Source organism: Xiphophorus hellerii, chromosome 6, assembly GCF_003331165.1.
Source record: "Xiphophorus hellerii strain 12219 chromosome 6, Xiphophorus_hellerii-4.1, whole genome shotgun sequence".
NCBI classification, from domain to species: Eukaryota; Metazoa; Chordata; class Actinopteri; order Cyprinodontiformes; family Poeciliidae; genus Xiphophorus; species Xiphophorus hellerii.
In genome coordinates, this window is record NC_045677.1 from 9,625,059 (window position 1) to 9,650,987 (window position 25,929).

Sequence of the window (25,929 nt, forward strand, 5' to 3'; positions counted from 1 at the left end):
CACCTCTTTTATCATTATATTCTAGGTTGTTTAATTCCGTTTTTAATTTAACTTCTTGGAGTTTAATCATGCAAACATTTCCTGAAGATGTTAAGTTAATCATTTCATTAATTTACAATTTTTTATTAACAATAACCAGAGAAATTATTTACCCGCTTCCAGTGTTTTTTTTAAATCTAGTAAAAAAAAACATTCTCAAAATAATCTAAAAATAAATACTATCTAATGTCAAAGTGAAAGGATATTTTTAGACCCACTGTCACTTATTTAAAATGAGGTCAAATAAAAGATGAAGTTAATCATTGCATAAATACTCACTCCTTTCAAAGTGAGTAACTTAATTTAACAGAAATCCAGCTAATTGATATCAGTAGTGTAACAGTTAAGGAGATTGTCATTGCCTGAGATCAGCTGTTATAATTATTGTATAAACCCACTTCTGTATGGAAGGTCTGCTACAATTACAATATAACTCTCGGTGGAAAGAACATTATATGGAGATGGCCACAAAAGATTTCCTACACACTGAGCATCCATAATGTTAATTTAATTAAAGCAACATGAATTTGCTTATAAGCACATATTAATGGGAGAAAAAAAAACAATTCTGGTGCATATGGGGGAAAAAAATCATTCCCCAAAACAAAGAGCAATCTATCTGATTAAACTTACTTACCTATATAGATTTTAGATTAGAAAGCTGTGATCAAATAGATTTGTTTTAAAGGGCAACTGAAGAGAAAGTAGAAATCTAATTCTCTGCTCATTTTCAAGCTACTTTCCAAGTTATGTGTGAAATTGGCTTAAGAGAAACATCCAATAGCTGGCACAAAATAAATTTCTTCCCAGCAGGTAACGAAAGCCCCGATCTCTGTGTGAAATGCCAAGGAGTACAGATAGAGGTGAAACTATTTTGGGGGTACTGCATAGAAATCTTCATTTGGGTAGTTATAGATCCAATATCTCAGCAGACCCTCCTCGTAATTACAAAAGCTAATGTTTGGATTAGAGAACTAGATTAGTCCATTCAGAAGCCACACATTAACTCTCAGTGTTTACTCACTATTATCACAGGAATCTTAAGAAATCTTTCTACAAACCCAGTGTGTACTTCAGATGTTTAGCCAATGCTCTCCCTTTGCATGACATCTGCCGCGCTCTTCTTGACAGAGAGTTGCGCCAGGACTATGGTTAAGTCACAAACTGGGTGAAGGATCAGCTCCAGGGTGATCACTCACCATTAAAATAAAAATAAGCAAAGGAATTAAAGAAGAGGTTGTTCTGAAATAATTTATTCAGTTATACAAATACAAAAACACCTCTCATTCAGTCATAAAATAGGTCTTGGTGGTGCTTCTTCAATCCCCTCCATGTGACTTAATGGATTATCACACCACAAAAACCGACAGCAGTTCTCAAGTTACAGTGCCGCTCAGTTCAGGTGATAGGTTGTAAGCCTACAGTACGTGAAGAAAGTTTCTGTTGCTACTTTAAAAGAACTAAAACCGATTCTGCGAGGTTATGATTTTTTTTTTTTTTTAAAAGCAACAAACAGCCCGAACACAACAAATATTCCAGTTCCACGTAGCCAAGCCGCCTTAGATAAAGGGGAGGCTCGCTGTGATTTTTGACAAACATGTGAATGAAATTCAAGTTATATTTATTAAAACTGCTTTTTCACCAATTTGGCAAACAGAAAAACTACATAAAACAAGAGACACAAAAAGTTAAACAATGATGGGTAATAGGGTAAAAGTTTTCTCTGAAGACATTTCTGCATGCCGTTCTGTTTTGTGCTTTGGCCTTAAAAGAAAATGCACCAAACGGGTAACATTTAGCTGGATGTGCTGCTGAAAAAAGAAGCTCAATTAAAAAGCAAAATAGAAAGTTGGATTTGACCTAAAACAATAAAGAGTCGTTTTACTTAAGTAAATATAATGCTGATAAACAAACAAAAAAAAAAGCTTTCTTCAAAGTCTCCTTTGGCTTTGTGCCTCATATTCGGTCCCTGTTTTATTGCAAAAGAAAAAAAAAAGGAATCACCCGCTTTACTGACGAACTGGTCCCGAGTTTGTCCTGCTGCCCGAGAAAAATAAACCAAACTAAAATTTAAAATTAAAATAAGAGCAGATCAGTTCACTGCTTTAGCTTGGCAGGCAGCCTGAGATCTTCCTACATCCATCTGGTCCTTCCGCCACACAGGGAAGCAGTTCTGAAGTCCATAGAGATGGTAAGATTTTCAGACGAGCTCAAGCACCTATGGGAAGAAAAGCAGTGCAGAGTTACTTATTTTATTTGGTACATAACATTTGTGAAAGTTTTACAATGCTAATACAGAGTAAAGACAGGAAATAAGTCAAGTTTTTATTAATTATTTTATATTAAAAATACAACAAAACACTTCAGATGGGGCAAATAGATCTCCAATTACACAAAACTAAAACAAATGCAATGTGAGAATGAGGATACATTCAATTTTGGTCAACGTCTGGTTTGCTTTGCACTTCCATTTGGGAATTATAGGCAAATATATGAAACTTTGTCTACAAACACAATTGAATGCTAAATCCTTGTACCCAGCTCCACTGAACTTCTCAAATTTCCCCAAGGTTGTAAAAAAGCAGAGCACGAAAACGCTCTGAACACAAACCTTGATTGTTCCTTGGCTGTTTGCAGCAATTAGAACATTTGACTCCTGTAAAAACAAACAAACAAAAAAAAAACTATTAGAGACAAGTTCAGTACGTTTCGAAAACATTTTCACTAAGAGATTAAATAGTACAACAAGTTTCACAAAAATCCCTGCAACTAAAAGATTCTTCCATGTTGTCAGTCACTCACTCCATCTGGCAGCGCCCTCCAGCAGACGGCACTGACAAACTCATTGGTGTCGTCTTCCTTCTTGTCCTTGTCCAGGACGCTCTTAACTGTGTCAAACTTGAATGTTAACAGCGTCTTGGAAAGTCCTTTGTAGTACAGATACAAAGAGTTGTTTTCGCTGCCTAGTAACGGAAACAAAACCACAAAAAGAAAATGTGATACTTAAATTTACATATTTTGCTCTATAGAGAAATAGTCAATCGCTGAATCGTTACCACAGGCAACATAGTCTCCATTGGATGCCAAGCCAACAAAGTTCTTCTCGTTGATGTGACCCTTGAAGGAGCGCAGGCAGTGAGGTTTGTTGACATTCCATAACTTCAGCTGACTGTCTGTCGACCTGCAGATCACAACAAAATAATATGTGAAACGGGTCTAAACTGGAACATTTTTGGTAGTTAAAACACGTCAATTTGTGTTTTCTAAAATATTTTACTACTGGCTTGATTCTCATTCTACAACTGGTAACGCAATAGATTTCACTGTTCCCAGGTGATTTGTAATTGACTCACCGGGTACAACGAGCGACAAAATGGAGCTTAAAGTTAGTAAACTAAAGCCAAAATCGGCAGAAGTTACACTGCTTACTCAAACTGTGGTCCAAAAACAAAAGCGGTAATATCTTAATTAATTAAAATATGTCGGGTTTACTTTGGGCTCAGCCCTATAATTAAAGCTGATTAGTCGGGTTCGATCGGGCTCAGACACAATGTGTGCTGGTTTTTATAGGCTTGATCTAAACTAATGACGCTAACAGATGGAACTCAAATTAACTTGGGCTGTAAATGTTCAAATGTACGACATTTGTAGGCTAATAATTAACTGAAAATACATCATTAAAGAAATTAGCAGCCTTTCCAGTGTTTTGGGTTGATGTCATCAGTGAAGAAACCAAAAAGTGAGCCATAAATATATATGCCAGCAAAAGAATCTTAATTATGTCTACTTAAAAACATACTAGAAGCATGACCACAGTCTCTAATTTGTGAATAGTGTTGGAGGAATTAGCAGCACCAAAAACACCAAGGTACCAAACATTGAGTAAAACATTTATCTTAGACATTACTGTCAAAATAAAATAAACATACATATATATGTATCTGAAGATAATTCCAACTTACGCAGAAACTATCTCCTCTCCATTTACAAACTTGGCATAGGACACTGCTTTCCTGTGGCCTTTAAACACCATGATTGGCTGCTTAGTGTTGCGTAGATCATAGTAATGCACACAGTGATCTGTTGGGGAGAATAACATGAGGGTAAAAAAAAAGAAACATCCATGAGGCAGCGAGTGGTGTGTTGTTAAGTTCTATTCAGAAACCTCAGAGGTTTGTAGTCATAGTAAAGACGTGGTGCAATGTCCCGGTGGACCTGAATTGTAACAAGAAATGTTTTTCATCATTGAAATATGTTTCTTTTAATTGATGGGAGTTCAACTCCTGCTTGGGCAAGGTCAAGATTTTCTTCTTTTTTCTTAGTGGACCTCAGAGGCACATTTTCCATGCCGGTTGTTTTTGTTCTTTAATGCTAGTGAAAGCAAAGACACTCAATAAAAAACTGGATATTTATTATGATTTCTACTCTCATTTGAGACTGGTATAAATGTTTGTCTGGACCACCAAGGAGTGTGTGACCACTGAAGAAATGTAGCATTCTTACAGAGGAATTAATGTAGTGGGAGGTGAGAACCACAAAAAATAATACATCAAATCGAAAGAGAAACAAGTTTAAACTTGACAGCACAGAACAAACATGTGAAAGCAGAAAATTAACTGAATAAAAATTCATTCTGGTCCACAGCCGGCGCAGGATTCACTTACCTGCACAGCCGAAGGCCAGGTGATATCGGGAGGTTGGACTGAATTTAACACAGCACACGTTAGCTTTAGCCTCGATGCTAGCCACAGAGTTGTCAAGATTGGTTGACCACAACTTTACTGCAGAGGAAAATCAAAAACATTACAAAACTCTGGAGGAATTCCTTTTTTCCTGGAAGTCCAAATATTTGTTCCAACACAAAAATGAGTTTGAAAGGTGTGCCATTTTAATTCAATTCACCCATTTGTCATCTAAAATATGGATGGACTGGCAACCTGCGGGTGTACCCTGCCTCTCGCCCAATGACCACCTGAGATGGTCTGCGTGCCTGGAACCCCTCCAGGCACTGACTGAGCAGATCATTTCTGGGGCGTTTTCAAGGTTGCCATATTTAAAATTCACAATTTTGGCCACTCGATTGTGCTCAATTAAGACTCCAGGTTTGAAACTTATGCAAGAGAAGATGTAAATCAAACAGATGGTCACCTTACTATTATTATTTATGTTTTTTTACCTTTAGCGTCATCAGAACCGGAGGCTAAAAGCTTGGGGTCCATCAGATTGAAGTCGACACTCCAGCATCTTTTTTCATGTTCCTGAGAAAATAAAACATTAAACTTTATAAGATTGGCAAAAAGTGCATATCTACCACTCTAATGACGTGTAGAAATAAAAGTATGACGCCCACAGCTTGGCATAAGCAAGCAGTGGAGGTTTCACACCTGGTAGACTTTGGACCTCTGGCCGGTGAATCCGTCCCACAAAATGACGGTGCCCTCATAGTCGCTGCTGGCCAGAAGGTTCTTGTGATAACTGCTCCAGCTGATACAGCTACAAAAATTATAATAATATTAATAAAAATAATAATAACGCATCAAATTTAAATAGCGCTTTTTAGGACCCTCAAATGATTTACAAGAAAAACACAAACACAGAACAACACAAACATGATTGAGAGCCCCTTTCACATTGATATTCAGTTAATTGCTGATATGCTATTTGGTACTGGAGCCTTTTGTTTTGTTGTTTTTAGAACAAATTAAATCTGCTTTTAGTTTTGCTCTTACTGGTAAACATGACAGCTCACAATTAAGTTACAATATTGTCTGATTAGTAATTAGGTCTAAAAAGAAAAAAAAAGGGGCATCATGTGATAGCCAGTTATTTTTATTACAGAAACAATACCTACAGCATGCATTTATATCCTACTCACATTTCTCACTTTAACTTGTGCATTTTATTGGGAATTGTAATTGATAGTAATTGATTAATCAATTTTATCAGTTAATCAAATTTTAGGGTTTTGAAAATTTAATTTTTGGAACGTTTTGGATTTTTTCCACCATTAATACATTCCTTGTGTTTCCATAGTTCAGAGGGATGTCAAGGCGGCCATCTTGTTTGACAAGCATGTTTTACAGCTTCTATCCATCTGGACTTTGAATTCAGGTCAACTCCACAACAGAGTATTAGAGTCGCATAAATTAAAATATATTTACATCAATTTAAGATAAAACCTGTGTGCCACTCACCTGATTTTGGAATTGCAGGTCATTTCATTGACGGGATAGTGGATGTCCACTGCATCCTGGATCACAGTTCCATACTCAAAAACCTTGATCTTTTTGGTCACACCAGCGATGGCGAAATAGTCACAGTCACGGTCAAACTCAATACTGAAACACACAGCATGCAGTCAGTGACAGCCAAGTTCGATTTGGTCAAATTTCTTTATGAAATCAGATCATTTTGGTGCAGAGTAAAAATTTAAATATTGAGAGATTCACTACAAAAATCCTGAAAAAGTGTAGTAAAAGTTTTGTTTTCCGTACCTAGAGACAATACTGGAGCCGTTATAGAGATCACTGGCATAGGAGAGGGTGGCCAGCGGCCGCACAGTGTTGTAGCGAGTGAATTTGGACAAACACTCCATAAAATCCTCCAGCTGATTCAGGTTTCTGCCCTCATCTGAAGAAACCGACACCCAACTTCATATTATATTGCACTTATACATTGCATGTATTTATACATAATCCACTCGTGTATTAAGCAATTACACTGTGGCTGCCTAATCACTAAATGTGGTAAATTTTTAAAATTACATTTCCAAGATATGGAAAAAAAATGGATGTTTTGTTTTTAATTAAAAATTTGAATGATTTCTTCATAGATATAAATTCCATTGATGTCTCATTTTGTTTATGGCCTTTATTTAATACACACAGACTGGATATTAGTTATATTTCTGGCGGATTTAAAGTAAATATCTGACCAGACATGTTTCTTCTGAATGCAAGCTAAAGAATCTGTGGCAGAATCTTAAGATAAGGGTGATGGTAAAGAGGTTTTCCAACCTGGAAGGCTTGAAGCTCATCCCAAAAGATGAATTGTCAAGAACCAAAATGGAAACATGAAAAAAAGGTTGGCACCAACTGTCAGAAGAGCTTGATTACTGTCATGCTAAAAACAACTTTTCGATTGTTAAGTGCAACGCCCTGAATGGTAGTCTGGACCAGTCTTCCCTCCACTGTCTACAAACTACCCAGAATGCCCCAGTCCAGGCTTCTCTCCATTCTGTTTTTAGAATCAGCTTTAAGCTTTTTGTAGTTTTATATGGTCTCACTTCACCATATTTATTTTACCTACAAATCTTTAACCAACTAGGCTCCATGAAATGCTAGAGGATCTAAACTAAAACATTAAAGGCAATCTAGCCTTTGTGGTGTCTGTGGAACACTATAGCACCACAATCAATGCTGAAAAGTTATATTTGTTATTTGAAAATGTATAAAATATTAACTTAGCAACAGATGTGGCATTAAAATGACCCCATGGATGTAGTTTGCTCTTAAGTGTCAGCAATGAGGCACAACCCTTAAGCATTTTATAGCTAACTGCAAGTATTTAACCTCTTTAGCTGCAACCTGCTGATTTTTCCCGTACCTGTGATGCGTGACATTTTGTTGGAGAAGTAGCACTGCTCCAGATCCTCAAAATGAGCAGTCAGCCTCTTTCTTCTAGATGCCAGTGTGCTGTTATACCAAGTCTGTCGCTTCACCTAAACACATCAGTCCAGCAGTTAGAGGTAACGCAGGAGGAAACTTGGGGTTACAAAAAGACCCTGGCACAGCTTCCACTCACAACCCAGTGCTAATTAACAGAATGAGCGTGTGCTACATACTGGAGTTGTTGCACCAAATCCTGGTGTTTGGTTGTAATCTGGAGGTTCAATGATACTGCTACATAAGAAAAAGGAAAATCAAGGCTATAACACAGATACAAAAAACTCAATTTCATGATTATACCAAGAGAGTTTAAGTTATGATAAAACCAACATTTTATAGTAAAATAATTTCATTTTCTGTACGTATATTGTCAGAATCCATATATCCGCAGTACCTGGGGGCTGGAGAAGGAGCCTCAACATTAGGCACTGTGCACTCTGCCTCCATCGTCGGGGAGGAAATCCCACTTACATCCTAAATAAACAAAACAATAATTATTTATCTCAAGTTATTTAGTGATTTTGATGAGAGGGCTGTTTCTGAAAAACAATAAGGATGATTATTGATTGTAGAGAAGCTCTGTTTATTTACCTCAACACGCTTAATGTCTTCTTCAAGGAAGTTTAGCTCTTTCTGTAGCTGATCTAGTTGCTGTTGATGAAACCGAAAACACAAAACTATTCAGACTTTTTATATTTCGTGACATCTTTTTTTTTTCTGTTGGTAGACACGTAAGCTTTAATATATGTATATATTTTACAGAGCAGTCATACCTCTCTCTTGTTTCTTCTTGCTTCCTTAAGAAACTCCATGAGGATCTGCCTCTGAGCTGCTTGGGATTCCTAAAGCAGGTAAAGACATAAAGCACAATCAAGTAAAAGCAGAAACACATCAGTTGATGCATAAACAAATTTTGACCTTTTCTTGTCAGAGTGGCAAATGGCATAGAAAGTTAGATTAATATTTATAGCAAAGCAAATATTTTGGAAAAGTTCAAACTAGACATTACATGGTTTGTCATTGCCTGACAAGTTATTTTTTACATTTGTGGACCGTTTTTAAGTGTGAAACTAATTATATTCTTAATATAATTGTTTTTGTTTAAATTTTAACTAATGAGCAAAATAGGACAACAAAAAACAAACACACCATATATTATGTGACATATTAGACATTAATGCTATTTAACATTTCTTGGGGTTTTTAACCGCCTTGTAATTTCAAACTATCCCATGCAGCCATCGGAGCTTCATTATGTTGCACAGCTATTTGTCTGAAGCGATTGTGGTGACTTAGTTTGCTCTCAAAGTGTTTCTTTGAAACCAAACATCTCCATGTTGATTTCATGTGAGGGACATCTATCCAGCCCCATTGTGACTAGTTCAGATTCAGGCTTGCAACAATAAAAAATCAACTACAATGTTTTCACGGAAATGAGTCTTTTGTAAGAAGATCCTCCCAAACAAGCAATATTTTTCAGACTCTAATTTTAAACACCGAATGTTCATAATTATTTACGGTCTGATGGAAGAAGAAAAGCCCACTTCAAAACAACAACAGTAACAATCCCAACAATGATGTCAGTGTTTGGGGTTTGAAAACATCATCAATTAGAGGTTATCATCACAAGGTTAAATTATAATTCTTATGATCATCTAAACAAAATCCCAGTAATGATAGAAAACCTGCTTACACAACATAGTTTGTGTAAATCAAACTGACTGATTGTGAGACAGTGATGATGTGACCAAATATAAATCAACAGGATGCACTGCAACTCCTACTTCCCTTTTTTCCCCTTCACACAGATTGAGAAAAAAAACATAGAAGGGGATGTAAAAGAGCTTTGGACCAAGGTTTAGTGGCACCACTAAGAATCAACCTCTGACCTTTTGATAAAACCACCATGTTGAACATTACCCAGTAAAGAACTCACATGATTGAAAAACTCCTGACTTTTGACAACACAGCCTAACAATATTATAACTTTGAAGCAACTAAGAACTTTTCATCTTTGGCTGGAATTGTTACTCGCCTCGATTCACCATCTGGATAAAAGTGAATAAAAACATGGCTGCATCTCCGCTTTTTGACAGAAACCCCTAAACAACTTTAAAAGGTAAGATCTGGACAAATTACACAAAAACTGACTCCTGTTCACGAATCTTCTTCCATCTCTTCTTATTAGTTACTTGGGCATCATGGTTAGCTGCAAGAAAGTTTGTCTTTGATCAAATGAGAACATTTTGATTGGCTCCATCAAATTCTACTTTAAACATAATCTATGTTGAGGACATAAGGGGTTCTTCCAAAAATACATAAGAGAAAACATTTGGCCACTGAAGAACTAATTGGAAAAGGCTCTGAAAGTTAAATTTGGCTCAGTGCTGTTTTGAAAGGAAATGTACATAACTGTTTTAACTGTAATTTTTAACAACCTTTTCAACACAGAGCACCTAAAAGCTTTATTAATTTTTACTCAATGAATAAAGTGGCACCTTTACGTGCCACTTTATTAGATATTATAGCAAACTACATAAAAAAACTAATACCAGTGCAGCAGTCATCGGGACCATCATGATCCATATTACTTAAACCGATTTCTTATCTCTGATTTTATAAAAAAAATGATTTCGATGGTTATTCTCTGCATCAGGGGTGTCCAAAGTGCAACCCGTGGTCCACTTTGTGTGGCCCACCGCCCCACTTCAAGATGAGATTTTATATGACAAATTTATGTGTTCTTAAATGAATAACATTAGGAACACCAAGTATTTTTTGTTTTTTAGCCATGGCTTTGGCTTTTATAGTAATATTACAACATTTATTGCCACACACATCCAGCAACGTTTTATACAAAAAGAGATTTGGCTAAATGCAGCAAAAGTTTCCAAGTAAATTTCTTGTTTTTGTTGCCAGGAAAAGACTAAAAACATTGTGTAGATCGAACTAGATCTGTACATCTTTCTTTCATTCTTTATTATTGAGCAGGTAAAAAAATGAAATAATTTTAATCAATAGAATAATTCTAAATGAAGGGGGGAAAAAATACTATGGCCCATGAAAACTTTCAATTTATTAATTTTGGCCTGTGAAAAGTTTGGACACCACTGTTTTAGATGGTGAGCAGTGCTTGGTAATTTTTGCAACTCCAGTAGCAATGCTGAATCATGTTAGTTACATAAGTTGCAATTTAAAATATTCTGTGTAACAATGATGTTTATGCCTGAATTTTATTGAGCAAACATAAGTATCTCTGTGTGTTAAGATCCTTTAGAGTCAATTTAATAGTTTGAAGCAGAAGTCTACAAAGTAAGCTGCAGTACTGGGATCCTGTGTGCTTTAGGCATTTCCCTGCGTTAACACACCTGAATTAAATTAATGCTTTTTAACAGACTTCTGTAGAACTTTATGACACACTGAATAGTGATTTGAATCAGCTGGATGGGACCTAGGACAGGAGACACCCTGGTTTAGACAATAAAAAAACAACACTTCTCTGCAGGTTTTATGTCTCTCAATAAAACTGAACATCCATTATGACACCATTATACAGCAGATGGAGCTGTACCCATAAAGAACCACTCCTGGATTAATTTAGAGATTTTTAAGACTCACATATACCTTATACTTAATATTTCTACGAGTAGTCAACAAATATTCTCCTGCTGCGGCCTTATAGCTACACCTATAACCCATTGATCTGTTTATGAATTCAGATAGTCCTCCTCTTCAAAGATTTTACTTACTGCCTCCAGCTGCTTTTTCTTCTGAACCAAAAGCTCCAACATCAGATTGACATTTGCGAGGTCCAAGTTTTCTTGATCAGGACTCAGAATATCCTGGAAGACCTGCCACCGCGGCCAGTTCTGAGGACCAGAGGCGACGATCGGAAAGGAGAAAAGTGATATTTCAGAGGCAGTGAGAATTAAACTAACAAAAATAAAGGCGTTATACTCACAGGATGATCTAACTTTAGTCTTTTTTCCTCAGACCTTTGTTTCTGTTTAAGGATCAGTTCATTTACTGAAAAACGTGGGATAAAATGATAAGAGGAAAGGGGGTAAAAAGAGAAGAAATCAATTGTAAGAGCATTGAAAAAGAAAAAGTCATGATGTGAATTATCAATAATGCAAAGTAGGGCTGGTTAGTAGATGTAACATCTTCATCTAATTTGGTTATCATTTTTTTTAAAGTTTTAGTATGAAGGTGACCTTATACACAAAATGATAATTGAACAATTGCACAGACTCACCCTATTCTGCTTAAATTTTAAAACTACAATACAAATACACATTGAAACTTACAGCTTTTGCTAAAAATGGCAACTCAAAATACCTACCAAGAAAGTTAGGGTACAGCTGATCCACATTATCAACAATATAGTTACACTTGGGACATCTGTTGCTGTCTTCCAAGCTCTGACGAATACATTTGAAACTGCAGACAAGAGAGAGAGAAAAAGGGAATTAAAACAAAACCAAACAAGAAAACAGTGATCTGCCAGGTAGGGATGTAGCACATTATAAATTTTGTTGCTGTCGAGTACAGAAAATGTCAACAAATTTAAAGATAATATCGGGGGATATATTTTTTTTCTACTAACAAAACAAAACAGGCAATGAAAACACAGTAATACAGTAAAACTCCCTCAAAATGTACTTTAAAAGCATAACATTTCAAAAAACTGCACCAGTTTTTTGAAATGTTATGTCCATTCTGTTTTATGTACATCTGGGTTGATGACATCATAAAAGGCACAAAGAATCAAGAGGATCAGCTGGGAAGGTTGGCAAACATTATGATAAACAAGTGACTTTTGGCAGATTTAAAAATAGATTCTGAAATGACTGAGTTTCATTTGTGTTGCAAGGGCTTCAACCTTAAATGAGTGAATCATAAGTTTGACTCATGTGATCCCAAAACCATAATGCATGCTGCTGTAGACGGCTGGAACATACTGTGGCATAACAGTGACCATTTTTGAATGCATACCTCTTGGGAATAAGTTTATACTCATAAGTTTATACTCCCAAGAGGAATATAAACTTACTCTTTGTATTACTCCAGATTGACGTTTTTTTTCAATCTGGCTGTTTTCAGTCTACATTTACCACTCAGAAATGTGAACTAACCCTCCTTTAGCTATCCCTGAACAAGTCCTAACTGCTCACCAATGTGACTTAAAACGTTTTCCTTCTGGTGTTGACTGGATTAACAGTAACGGTACAGGCTATTCTGCAGACGCCTGCTTGATGGGGCTAACAGGTAGCACTGAGCTCATTATACGTCTGCCTTACTGATGGTCATTTTTTTTGATAGAAATACAAGATGATGCAGCAGTCCAGCAGCAAGCATTGTTGAGATGCTTTGCGCAGACCATATGGTTTTTCTAACAGCTTGGCTCAAAAGTGATGGCTGAAGATCTTTGGTAATAAAAACTTGATATTCCAGCCTGGATTTTTTTCACAAACAGCTTCTATGAGTTTGACTGCAGCCAAATCTTCCTAAAACCCGCACCGTGCTCTCACATACACGTTACAGTGTAAAACTGCAGTTGTTACAATAAAATCGTGGACAGTTAAAACTTTTTGGATACAACATTTGGTAGGTTTATGCATTTCAAGCACCACAAATTTTCATTGTGCATGCCAAGAATACATCCGGCCACTTGGACGGACTTTCACACCTCGAATGGATTTTAGTGAAAATGTTGGCAAATGATAATCATTTGCCAACATTTTGAGAAATGCAATAATCCAGATTTGCCTACTGAAATACTGCATTGAGCACAATGTAATATTGTCAGTGGTTCTGTGCTAGCTGGAAAGAATACTAGTAAACATCTTTAAAGTGATTAGTTGATTAAAAACATGCAAAAAAAAAAAAAAAAAAAAGAAAAATTGCCACCAAATGGGATCCATCAATTCATCTGCCAAAGTATTAGGCACTTTGCTTTGGACGCACTGAGTTTAATAAAAAATTTAATAAACGATAGATACATACTCTGATACACAGATTGGGATAATCTTGCATTTCTTCATTTAGTCTGAGTGAATTTGAAATGATTTTTAAAATGTTTGGAGAGTAGCTGAAAACCCTCCGACCTCAAATCAAACTTTAACACTTACCAAAAACTGTGTCCACACTTTGTCATGTGAGCCTCCTCTATCATTTCGAAGCAAATTGGACTGAAAAGAAGAAAGAAAAAAAACCGGAGAAAAGTTGTATCAAAACTCAGACGTTAGACTTACTTTGGATGGCAGTCCCAAACAGAAGCTTCATGCTAACTTTGAGATAAAAACTAACCACACAAAGTCGTTGCTTTTATCTTCGTATGAGTTCAAGAGGCCGTTGTATAGAGGTGCCTGATGGAGGGACTTCTTTCTGCTGCCTGAGGACGCTGAAGGTCTGCTTGTTAGGGAAGCGAAGCTGCCTGCCTCGTTTGTTGCACCCAGAGTCCGGGACGGCACAACATTCCCAGTAGCGGGCCCGTTGCTCGTAACGGCATTGCTTCCACTGCCTCCAGTGCTGCTGCTGCTGCTGCTACTGGTACTGCCAGGCACTGAACTTGCCCCACCACCGCTCTGCTGCGGCCGGCTGCCGGACATACTGCGAGGCCGTTTAAAGGAGAGAAAACAAACACTCCACCAAAATGCTCTGCGCTGCCGTTCAAAGCATTCGGACAGCGCTCCTTTTCGGTTGCTTTGGTAGGTCTGCAAGCTAGCTGGCTTGCTTCTTTGCTAGCATCCTGGGAAAAAGCAAACAGTGGCCAAACATGAAGCGCGTTTAATTCTTCTCCGCCGTTGTCTGGCTCCCGCTTTTCATTGACGACGTCTCACACAGTCAGTGGTTTATAAAAAAAACAAAAACACACCAATACTGGGACGGACATTAAAATAAACTCAACTGCGTTGTCCAGGAGATTACCCGGCTAGCTACTGTTAGCTGCAGAAAGTGATCTCTTGAGTATTTTCGACTTACCTAGATGGCCGTTGTGCGTCTGAGTTTTTCACTACCGCCCCCTGGTGGCCAGGAAGACTGCAATAAGTTTTCTTTCTGTACAGTGGTTCTCCGTGTATTGCTACACGGACTTACGTTGTAAAATAATAATCAAACAAAACTTTTTCAATTTGGTGCGAGATTTTTTCCCCAGAAAGATAAAAATAAAATAATTGCCTCTTTATGTTTGCCTGAGGATCTTATTAACCTATATATTCCAAGGTGACATGGATTTTGCTCAGGCTTGACGGGGTGAAGTGGCACATATTGGTTCTCATGCATTAAACCTATGTAGATAAATTATATGGGGCGAATACGGACAAACTCATATAAAGCCAGTTTTTCAGCTGATTTCCTACCAGTTAACATGGTTAAGTTGGGTTTGATTCTCAGATTTTCTAATGCCAAGAAATGAATGAAAAAGCTATTTGTTCTTGCTGATCTTCATTATCGTTGCTGCTGTTTTGCTAGTAATGCTTTTGAAAAAAATCTTTATGATTACTATTATCACTGTTACTCAACTCTATTAATCCCAGGCTAAAATAAATTGAATATATGCTGGATTTATTTTAGCCTGGGCATTGCTACTACTGCTGCTGCTGCTACAACTGCTTTGTCTCTAAAGATCCAGTCCTGTCTGTAAGTTTCATACTTTTTGTGTTGTCCTTCGCTGTTGTTTTTGTGTGCATTTTCAAGTTCAGCAACTTTTATCTTCAAAGTTAACTTTGAGTTTTAAACAATGTCCACTCAGTGTAGAATTATGCAGGTAAGCTCTGAGCAATATGATAAAAATATCTCAACTGGATTCCTAAACAGGGATACTGAAATATAATCCCAACAAATTAGACCTTTACATTAAGAATAGGCTTCAAATCAGATACCAACTTCACCATCATCAGCAACATTTGGATGCTAATAGGAAACAATAAACTTTCATAACTTTTTTTTTTTTTTGCCTTGAGGCAACCCTCAGCTAATGCTGCCCAGAGCACGATGCCATACAGACCATATCAAAAACAGCATTGGAATGTAGATAGGGACTTGTTGGGATCAGTATCAAACTTATTTTTACATTTCATACTTCTTTAATTGTCTGCATTTTTATAGTTTATTATAAAAAAAGTAAAAGAAATCTTAACAACAATGTAATAAAGCAAAGCCTAACTAATGACAAAAGTTGAATAGGTCTAATGATTCTTTACAGATTGATGGCATTTGTTAAATTTGGTCATAAAGTCAACCAGTCATCTAAAGAATATGATTCCATGCATATTCGTATGCTGGAATCATATTCATATGATTCCAGCATACGAATATGCATGGAATCAGCTAATCTCTAACTACTCCCGAAACGCTCTGAAAAAACAATATTTATACTGTATTTCTAATCATCCAGGTTAAATGTTTGTTTTCTAATCCAGAATAGCATCTTTTTTTTTTACTGCTGTGAGATAAAGCACAAGGTGGTAGGTCTCCCTCTCAAAGTCCAGTGAGTCGTGCGCCAAGAAACACAGGGTTGTGTCTTTCAGGCATCCACCTGCAGCTCTGCAAATAAAACCTTAGAAGCGTGCAGTTTATCCCGCCCGCTTACTTGTTTTTCCATCATTACCTCCACTTGGACAAACAAGGGGGTACTCCACGACGGCCTGCGCAGCCTGGATTTTCCCATGTTTTTGTTTGTGGAAGAAGTTTATATGTATCAATATGGAGCTCAGTAGGGACATAAAATAAAATTTTTTTTTTTCAGTAACAGGGAAAAAGCAAAGTGATTTTGTTGAAAAGGACCACCGTGCAAGACATTTTTCCTGATGCTTCTTTTTAAAAAATTTCAAAGGCAAGTCTTAGGAAGCAGGAAAAAACATAAAAAAGTGAAGTCTAAGTTCCATATAAATTCAAGCTTGTACAGCAAGTGTTCCTTGTTATTTGTATCCCTTGAATGCCCCACACATTCAGGAAACTGCCTCTGATTCCCTTAAGTATAACACCTGCAGCTCTATATGTACGCCGCATTGCATTTGTCCACTCCCTCCCTTTTATTTAATAGTTATGGTAACTGAAAAGACTACCCTCTTGCACAATTTTTTTCTTCTAATTTCTCCCCCTCCTCATTTTCCCTGCACATCAGCCTGGATTTTCTTCCACCGGGTCCCCCCTCTCTTTTGTGTGAGAAACCAGGTTGCGCTTGTGTGTGTGCGTGTGCGTGTGTGTTTGATGAATTTGTGTGGCAATGTGAACATTGTGGAGCTGGAGGGTCAGCGGTCTCGGTGAGCTGGATATTGCAGAGGTAAGAGAGAAATGTGTGTGTGTCTGTGTGTGTACGTGAAAAGGAAAGTGAGAGAAAAGGGGGAAGACAGAGAACAGGCCTCGGGGTTGTTGAGGTCATACGGACAAGCTGAGATGAAGGATAATCTGCGGAGGTCCCTTACAGTGGGTGGTGGGGCCCCATTGGAGTTCACCTATTCAGACTCTGCACCCCCTTCTATCTCTCTCCTTTTTTTTCTCTTCTAAACTTTCACCTTCAGCCCCCTATTTTTTTTTTTTTGTCACCATCTCTTATTTATCCGCCACCCGGCACAGTTGCAGCTGGATTTCAAAGCTACTTTTAGCAGACAGATCCCTCCGTCAGGCAGGCTGGAATTGAGGAATTCCTGCCTCCCAGTCTTTAGGAACTGTTTTGCCCCTTCAGGGGCCCCTGCCATAACTGCCAGCGGCCTCCTCCTCCATCTCCATCTCCAACCAGGGGCCTGTTTGCAAATTGAGCCTGACAAAAAAAAAAAGAGAAGCAGGGTCTGCGGGGGGAGAAAGAAGTGGCAACATTACAGAGGGTGTACAACAACAACCACCTACACTCTAGGAGCTGTGTTTTTGTCATTTAGCTATCACTAGATAGAAGAAGGATAGAACAGAAAGTGAGTATTGGATCACCAGATGAACTTATTCACATGACCAGAGAAGGAATTTGCAAACAAATAGGGCTCATGTGCGGAAGTTTTAAAATAAAATCCAGAGCACAAAAGTCTTTTGTGATTTATCATACTGGAGCCATCTGATAAAAAGTAATTTAATCTATTCAAAAATAGTCAAAATCATTAGTTTGTGTTTGACTTAGCATGCTGTCAATCCAGAAGAATGGGTTAAATCAGCTGCCAAAGAGTGTGTTAGAAAGAATAACCCGTCATCTGGTTGAGTAAGAAAGTAATAGCTGCTTTGTCATTTTGTACCTTTGTTTTATGGTTGATTTCCTGCACTTTGTTTTTGGTGCAAAGTGGTGCTGTTTGTAACTTCATGCTCGTGTCAACCTTTTATCAATTCACACCCCTCAGGGGGATGTTTTGTACCCACTTGTACAACCAAAGTATTTTTCTATATTTAAGTTTAAGTAAATGTGGGAATCTAGAAAGGGAATGTGGCTATTTGACATTCGCATACAAGGAAGAGGTTATTTAGGTTTCATCAAGGATCATAATCCATTTATAAGGGTCAAAATAAATTCCCAAAATAAATGTCAAAGGTGTAAACAACAGCCTTCTAGATCATCTAAAATTGAATTATTGAGACTTGAGGATATGTCTTATTATCTATCTTCATGATTCATTTAGACATTTATAATGAAAGGTCAAATGCGCCATAATTTAAGTATGTTCAAAATTGGTGCATTTCTGTTCAAAAACAAAAACGTCAGCCCCAGTCAGGATTCAAACTCAGAACCCCAGACCTTGTTGATGACTTAACAGCTAACAACTGTGTACTAACAGAGTTAAAAGAGTTAAGAGTTGAAAGTTTTAATTACAAACAATTAAACTTAATATTTGCTTGTTTATATCTAATACATGATTAATTCTTTGGTCATAGTACGAATGTTAGCTAGCACTAGTTAGCGTGAAACAACAGTAAACAATCATCTAAGGTAGACCTAAGGAAATTTTTCTTATAGTTTTAACTAAACTCACGTACACAACTGATGTCATGAACACTGCTATAATAGCATCAGTGTTCATGACATTTTTATATTTGTTATATCATGGTTTGCTAATTGTGTTCAAAATGGGGCTATGTGAAAAATGAGAAACCTTCCAGTTTCTTCTTTTAGGCCACAATGTTCCCCCTCAGTGTTTGGTTAAAACTGCCTAACTTCTGTCCCAACAATATAAACTCAGAAATACATCCAGCAGTCATTACTGGGTAAGTACACCTGTCTTTTGAGTTAGCATGTTGGAACTAGCAAGCTTATCTGTTTGCATTACTCAAAATACTGATAAATTGCAAACTGTCTGTCAGATGTTTTCCTCCTTAGTTCACGGTTTTCTTCAAGTATGAAAACTGCAGAAAAAAAAGCCAATGATCAAAGGTTGTCATTTCATTCTTTTGTGAAACCCCATTAAACATCTAACATGGACAGACTCCATGTCATGTTACCTTTAGATCCTTTTATTTGATAGTTTCAGTGAATTTTATTTTACTGTTAAAGCCGTTTATTCCTTCATCTCACCCTGTGCTACCACTCTCCGCTCAGCTGGGTTTATTTTCATCCTGGATCGTCCAAGAAAAAAAAAAAGAAAAAAGGTCTGCTTAACTGGGGTAGCATATTTTGGAAGAAAGCTTTTCATGTGCAGGACAGATGTTGTATCTGCCTGAGTTGTACCGCCATGGAGAGGCAAACCAGGAGAGAGGGATAGAGTTAGATTAAGAGAACAGACAAACAGGAAGAAAAGACAAAAGGTAGAAGAGGGTTTTGGGTGAAAGAAAATTGCAAGCCCCCTTCCATCTCTACTAGAGTCACCTCCAACAACATTCATCCATTACATGCCGGCAAGGGTGCCTCGGATTACTCCACTCTGTGCTTAAATGCATTTTGAGAAGGTATTTTTCATTCCTTTCAAAGGTGTGTGACTTTATAAAACTAGGATCAATCATGGGAAACCTTTTGGGACCCCTAGAAGGTTTTGATCAAACAGCGAAACAGAATGCCAAGTATTTCAACCATCTGCACTTCGACTAACAACAGGAGAACAATCCGCACAGAAATAGAGTGATGCAAACAGGATGAAGTTCTACATAACTAAATATCACAGATCTAAGAGTCAGGTTTTTGGATTCAAATCCTTCCTATTGACTTCGAGCGTAAGTGAGGGCAGTGTTAAACGGCTTTAACTCAGAAGGAGACAGGAACCTACGGAAAAGCATTACAAAAGACGTATGTTTTTGTTTATTATGTAACTCAGACGCCGGTGAAATAGCATGAAGACAGTGAAGACAATCAGTTATCATTTTTCAAAATTAAAGCACTAATATTGAATTAGAAGACACTAAATCCTGGTATACGTTTATCATTCAGATCTTATTTTGCTCACTGAATGAATTTCTACTACTAGCTACAGACCACTTTCACTTAACTTACCGGTATTTCAAAATCACCCTTTAAACAAAGTCATCCTATCAACCCGTGAGCATTACCATTACCGAGATGTATCATGTTAAATTGTCAAGTTTAAAAGCCACATACTTCTTTTCACTGTGTTGTTCCACTGGGGTAAAATCCTCTGAATGAGCAGTCAGAAGAAGTGACCCAAGATTTTCAGTTTTTATAAAGAATGGAGTAACATACCCTTGCCCCTGCCCCACTTGTTGCTGTGTGTTTCACTTTCCCTTCGGCTACAAGACAGACGAATTTGGAACCCACACATCACTCATCAAGCCGACAGACTGACTCATAAAACAGCTAAAATCAACTATTACACTGTATAAAAACAAAAGGTATTTTCTTTAAAAATTATTACAATTGCGCTTTTATCCCTATAGCGTCAATATAACCTATGCATCAAAATAACAATACATGTTTCATATGACGTAATACTTAATATGTTATGCAATTTAAAGAATGTTGTATATTTTAGTTCAATATAATTATGTATTCACCCTAATTATGGGATATTATTACTTAAACTTAAACATCATATACTGGCCCATGTCTAGTCCTATGCTACATTAGATTGGTCTTGGAACAAGCAATTATTAACCAGTTATTAGAACTGTGGCTATAACATACAAACATGCCCCTCTTAGTTTGAAAGCATGAAATAGAGAAAAGCACATTGTTGCCTATTGATATAGCAAATGGTAGTTAGGACCAAAACCATAAGCAAATTGTACTAATTTTGCATATTTCAACTAGATTGCTCTACTAGACTAGAGAAAACTGGGAAACCAATGGGATTTGCTGTGTGTGCCTTTTGATGAACTGTAGAGTAATAAGCAGATTATACTGGTAGAGTTTATATATCAGGAGGTGAAACTGGATTTGTTTATTCCTACTTATTCTGATTCGGGATCGAAACTCAGAGAAACTGCCTCCCGAGCATCCTGTCTCTTTTGGTGCTTGTTCAATTTGATTTTTTTAACCCTATTTTGAATTTTTTTGTTTGTTGTTGAAATAAACCCCATTTTAAACTTTCCTACCTTTGAGTCCAGGTCTGCTTGCTATCTCTAAAGGAAGAAAACAGTAGGTTTATGAGTGAATATACATTTAAGATAAGCTTCAGAACAGGTCTCTTTCTTTTATAAGATGCTTTTATGATCATGCTTTATTTTCATGTCTTTATTCTGATTCCCTGTGAAGCACGTTGGTGTGACTTGTTTATGAATGGTGCTAAATAAATAAACTTCCCTGGTCTTATGGCTTGTTGCCTTCATCCCTTGCCTCATCAATTTAATTCTGTGTCCTAAACAAATCCAAGATGTTCAGCAAGTGTCAGAATCTCATTACATCACAAAACAAAACAAACAAAAAAAAAACAAACAAACACCCGGTGTACTGTGAAGGACTGCACGGTGGTGAAATCTGCGCGTCAACTGAGAGGTCTGGATACTTCTACCACCGGATGATGATGGACGGATGGGTGGATGGATAAGGTCAAAGACAAGAATGATAACTACATAAATAAACTTTACAACCTCTTTCCTGTCTCCGCTCTGGATCAGAGGGATGCAGAGGCGGTTTAGCGCCGCATGGGCAGAGGAGAAAAGGAGAGAAGAGGATTTCCCTTGTAAAACTTACGTGAGAAGGCGAGGGCAGCACCCCCCCCCCCCCCCCCCCCCCCTCCTTCTCCACCACCACACTTCCCCTACCGGTGATGTCAGGACGGGTAGGGGCTCCCTGATAAAAACCTTTGGACTCGAATGAGGAAGGGTAAGTGAAAAAGAGAGAGAGAGAGAGAGAGAGAGAGAGAGAGATGGAGTGAATGAAGGAGGATATTACTACTACTGCATGGACCGGTGCAGCAGCACTTAGACGCTCTTTGGGTCGCACACAGACGCACAGCAAAACCAAAAGAGGAGCTGACGCGCAGAAACCGAACTGTGATTTATTGGACTAATCATTTTTTTTTTTTTGGTATCCACTCTTTTAGAAATTAAATAGCGCTTTCTCAAAAAGTAGGGTGTCTATGATAGGGGCTGGCATTGCATCCCCCTCCCCCCTTTTGGAGTTTGTTACTCGGACTCACCTTGCAGGCATATTGTTGGAGCGGGACGCACAAAACGTTGGCATAATGGTCAGGTAAACGAGAAAGGGAGTAGCATATTTAAAAAGAAAATAAAAGAGAGAGAGATCCAACTTTGAATGAAATAGAAATCAATCATTTGTCAGTGTAACTAGGATTTAAAAAAAAAAACCCAGCATCTGCAGTTACATTTTCCTCCGCAATAAAATTATCCTGTTGATTTTTTGGGACTCTAAATCAGCCTGGTGACGTCTTTATGGTGTGGTTTTGCTTGTGGGGCTCACTGAACTGTTAAGACGTTTATTTCCCCTGACTACTTGTAAACAAATAGAGAATTAGAGGCTTCACATATTTTGCAGAGCGGGCTTTACACGAATAGGAAGGAGGCAAAGTGCGGTCTTTTTTATGTAATGCAAAGTGCAGAATTGAGTTTCAGCATTTTACTTGGCTCACCTTACTGAACGATTTATTGTAAACTTGTAAACCTCTTAAACTTTCAAATTTCTAGTTTGCTGCTATTTGTAAGTATTTAGAGGACATTTGATTTTTCAATCGTTTTAAATTAATTGGCAGCATTGGAATGCACTGATTCAATATACTTTCTTTCTTCTTTTTTTTTTAATCGTAAATCTTTTAAAGCAGATTCATTTTACTTACAAAAAAGGAAAAAAAAAAACCCGCAACTGTTTAATTTCTGAGGAAATGTGGACAAACGATCCACTGTGAGTCCTCTTGGAAAGAGGTTTTAAACACTATTTCAAACAAATCCCTCTTTAACCTCGAGGCAAAATGTTGTTGATCAGACTACTGCCTATTTTCCTCGTCGTCATCACAAACACGTGGCTGCTCAGCCCGGTTCGCTCCGATACTCTCAGCCGGCACAAGCGCTCCTTGGCCCGCCGGGCAGACAGCGAGCTGTCCAGGATAGCAGCAGGTGAACCCTGTTTCGTCTCACCGTCCCGACTGAAACCGCGCGTCCTCTTCCCGACGCAACACCGCCCTCCAGCGGCCCTACCGAGGACGTCCACGAGTCGAAGAGCGCCCTTCACCGTTAAAGGCGCTCGAGAGGTTTGTCCCGGTGGGTGCGGGCTTGACACCGAGCTGCGAGAGGTCGCTCCGGCGCGGAGAGAGCACGAAGGCAGGGGTGATACCGGTGACCTGGCAGAGAGAGTGGGTGGATATCCGACGTTATTCGACCGGTTTTATGAAAATAATATTCGAAACGACGAAAGGGAGTCAAATTATGTCAGGGAAGATGCCCCACATCCTCCCGGGAGGTCCGGTGTTAAAGACACCGAGGAGAGCGTTTCTCAGAGCTCTCGCTTTAGGGTTTCCCGCAGCCTCGACGTGAAGAAGCTACGGTACGAGAAAGAGGACAACGTCAGGTGGGAGAAAGTTCCTCCCGAGAGCTCCACAGTTCACAGGGGGCTCCAGGTCCCCCACAGACTGAGGCAAGATGACGGAGATGGAGACAATCAGTCGTCCACAATGACCGTGGCGGATGCTGTCGCTACGGAGGACTACTCTGGGGAGGTGGAGGAGGCGGATGCAGCCGCGGACTCCCCCAATAACAGCTGGGGAACCACATTGCCAAGAGTGCCCCCTTCCTGGATGACAGCTCTGTACTTTAACGGGCACCGGGAGCAGCTGAAGGTGAAACTGGCCGAGGGAGTCGAGCTGCCGCGGGACAAGTTCGGCTTGGAGCTGTGGGTGAAGCCAGAAGGCGGGCAGAGCAACCCGGCGGTCATAGCAGGTGGGTGTAAATGATAGCCATCACTGCTCATCAGCTGTGTAACACTGCAACGTATTGAAAACGCTATGATTATTAATCTCCCCTCATCCAGCGTCTGGATGTTCAGTGACAGACGCATGTTACCAACAGTTTACAGTATATAAACAATAAATATGTGGACTGATCCATTCAGATTGCGCCAGGAAAACAATCATGTGCTTGGTGTGCAAAATATTGGCAATAGTGATGAAATAATTAGACTGTTTTTTAATTTAGTTAATCTTTTTAATATAGTGATAAGTTGCCAAACATTTTCAGACTGTTGAATCTGCTGTGGGAGCCTGCCCAGTTTTATATGGGCTCATCAACTAGAAGTGATGACACAGAGTTGAATTGCAAGAAATATGAATTTACAAGGAGGCAAATTAGAGCCGCACTGATGCTGTGGTTCACATTGGATTGGAAACACTGCTTTTTGTTTTGTCACATTGATGCTGTGACAAAACAGTTTAGAAATTCTTAATGGGTTTTGGAATATTTTAGAAGCAATTTTTTTGTTAAAGTTTATCACAACTCTAAAGACTCAGCTAAGAAGACAGTATAAGCACTGTGTGGTGCTTATACTCGTAAACTATGAAAACACATAAAATTTGGTCATCCCTGCACTTCATCAAGGAATGATCACTGCTGAAAGTGCTGAGTAACTCTACTTTGGTTGCTCAGCCCCTTCTGGTATGTCATTCTCACTGTACGAATACCACATGTGAAAATATCCCAGTTTCACAGTATCTCTGTATTTATACAAAATTAAAACATAAATGTGTAACATGATCCAAACAATAGCTAATTCTCCTCATGACAAATAATATAAAGTCATGATTTTACTGTCTCCTATTCATGTTAAGCAAATTTTTCCATTAACACCCTGCTAAATTTAACATTCAAATTAAAATAAACATACTAATTTAGTAAAATGTTTAACTTTTATGCTATTCTACTGTTGATTAAGTCACATTGAAAATTTGGCATGTAACAGCACACAAAAATAGGTTCAATAGGTGCCTTGGCTCTTAAGTCATGATTGGTATGTTTTTCTTACACTTTAATCAAGGGAAATCATATTGTTCTATTTCCAAATGAAATGTTAAATGACTTGGTCCCCTAAGCTCAAAAATTCAGTTTGTGTCTCACCTACACATCCTTTCCATACCTTCTTTTACTGAGCACATTAAAAGAATTTGACCAGCAGCTAGAAATACACTGATCCAATGATCGCATGACGACAAAATATCTGTTTTTTCCCAGCATAAAGAATGTGCTGTATTTGAAAAGCCGCCCAGCTTGACAGACAAACACATACATCAACCAAATTAAAAAGGATAAAAGCGCTAGGGTGCAACACCACAGCTGTCTTGATAGGGAGGGTGACCACAAACTGTTACGTCCGCTCACATTTACTCTGATCAAAGATCCTGTTGCATTACTCAACTATTTTCCCCTCATTGCTTCCTTATGTTAGAGCAACATTTTACTGTGGCACGGGCTTTTCTCTTTGTAGTGTCCTAAAGGAATATAACAAATACAGTGAAAAACAAAGTCCTATTGTTTCTGGCAGACATGGCACTGACACCAGTTTGACTTCTGGTGAGCCTTTAATGATGAGCTTGTTTCGTTATTTTACTCGACTCCCTAGTTTCTTTATTGATCACTTCATAAGTTGTACACAGCAATTCACAGCAGAAACCTGGGTAAACACTGAATTATTAATAGAGGTGCTCTAATCAGAATTTGTTGGATGATGTCTGATCTCTGCTTTTTCTAAAGTTTTGTCAGATAATGGTTTTAGCAGAGTCTAATTTCTCTTTAACAACAACAAAAAAACAATATTTAAAGAACAGCATCTATTTTTCTTTCATAAGAAGTCATTACTTACATGAAATAATACAAATGCCGTGATAGATATTGCATATGTGAGAAAGCAGTAGTTTTA

At 38.1% G+C, this 25,929-nt stretch overlaps 2 protein-coding genes across 2 annotated transcripts in view; one reads left to right on the forward strand and one right to left on the reverse strand.

Annotated features, from left to right (window-relative positions):
• Window positions 1–1,274: 1,274 nt before the first annotated feature.
• Window positions 1,275–14,720, reverse strand: cop1 (COP1 E3 ubiquitin ligase). Its single transcript, XM_032566393.1, has 20 exons — window positions 14,016–14,720; window positions 13,838–13,897; window positions 12,049–12,146; window positions 11,668–11,732; window positions 11,456–11,575; window positions 8,480–8,548; window positions 8,298–8,357; window positions 8,101–8,180; window positions 7,883–7,940; window positions 7,645–7,759; window positions 6,534–6,669; window positions 6,234–6,377; window positions 5,424–5,532; window positions 5,216–5,297; window positions 4,704–4,820; window positions 4,002–4,119; window positions 3,096–3,220; window positions 2,842–3,002; window positions 2,651–2,695; window positions 1,275–2,257 (listed from the first exon to the last, which is right to left on the reverse strand). Exons 1-20 carry the CDS (start codon window positions 14,315–14,317, stop codon window positions 2,240–2,242), a joined length of 2,082 nt encoding a protein of 693 aa, XP_032422284.1. The 5' UTR covers window positions 14,318–14,720; the 3' UTR covers window positions 1,275–2,239.
• Window positions 14,721–21,881: 7,161 nt separating this feature from the next.
• The window catches only part of pappa2 (pappalysin 2), a 66,633-nt gene continuing 62,585 nt past the window's right edge, over window positions 21,882–25,929 (forward strand). The window contains exon 1 of the mRNA XM_032565732.1: window positions 21,882–23,960. Within this exon, the coding sequence (XP_032421623.1) occupies window positions 22,997–23,960 (964 nt within the window). The 5' untranslated portion in view covers window positions 21,882–22,996. The remainder of the gene's footprint in view (window positions 23,961–25,929) is intronic.

What these genes read in the sequence shown, in the direction of transcription:
- cop1 (XM_032566393.1), bottom strand. Translation starts at nt 14,317, where the DNA reads ATGTCCGGCAGCCGGCCGCAGCAGAGCGGTGGTGGGGCAAGTTCAGTG. An exon ending in CAAAATGTCACGCATCACAG is followed by an intron (nt 6,670 to 7,644) that starts GTACGGGAAAAA and finishes CGGTTTCTTCAG; the next exon opens with ATGAGGGCAGAAACCTGAAT. An exon ending in GGAGAGGAGATAGTTTCTGC is followed by an intron (nt 3,221 to 4,001) that starts GTAAGTTGGAAT and finishes TGTGATCTGCAG; the next exon opens with GTCGACAGACAGTCAGCTGA.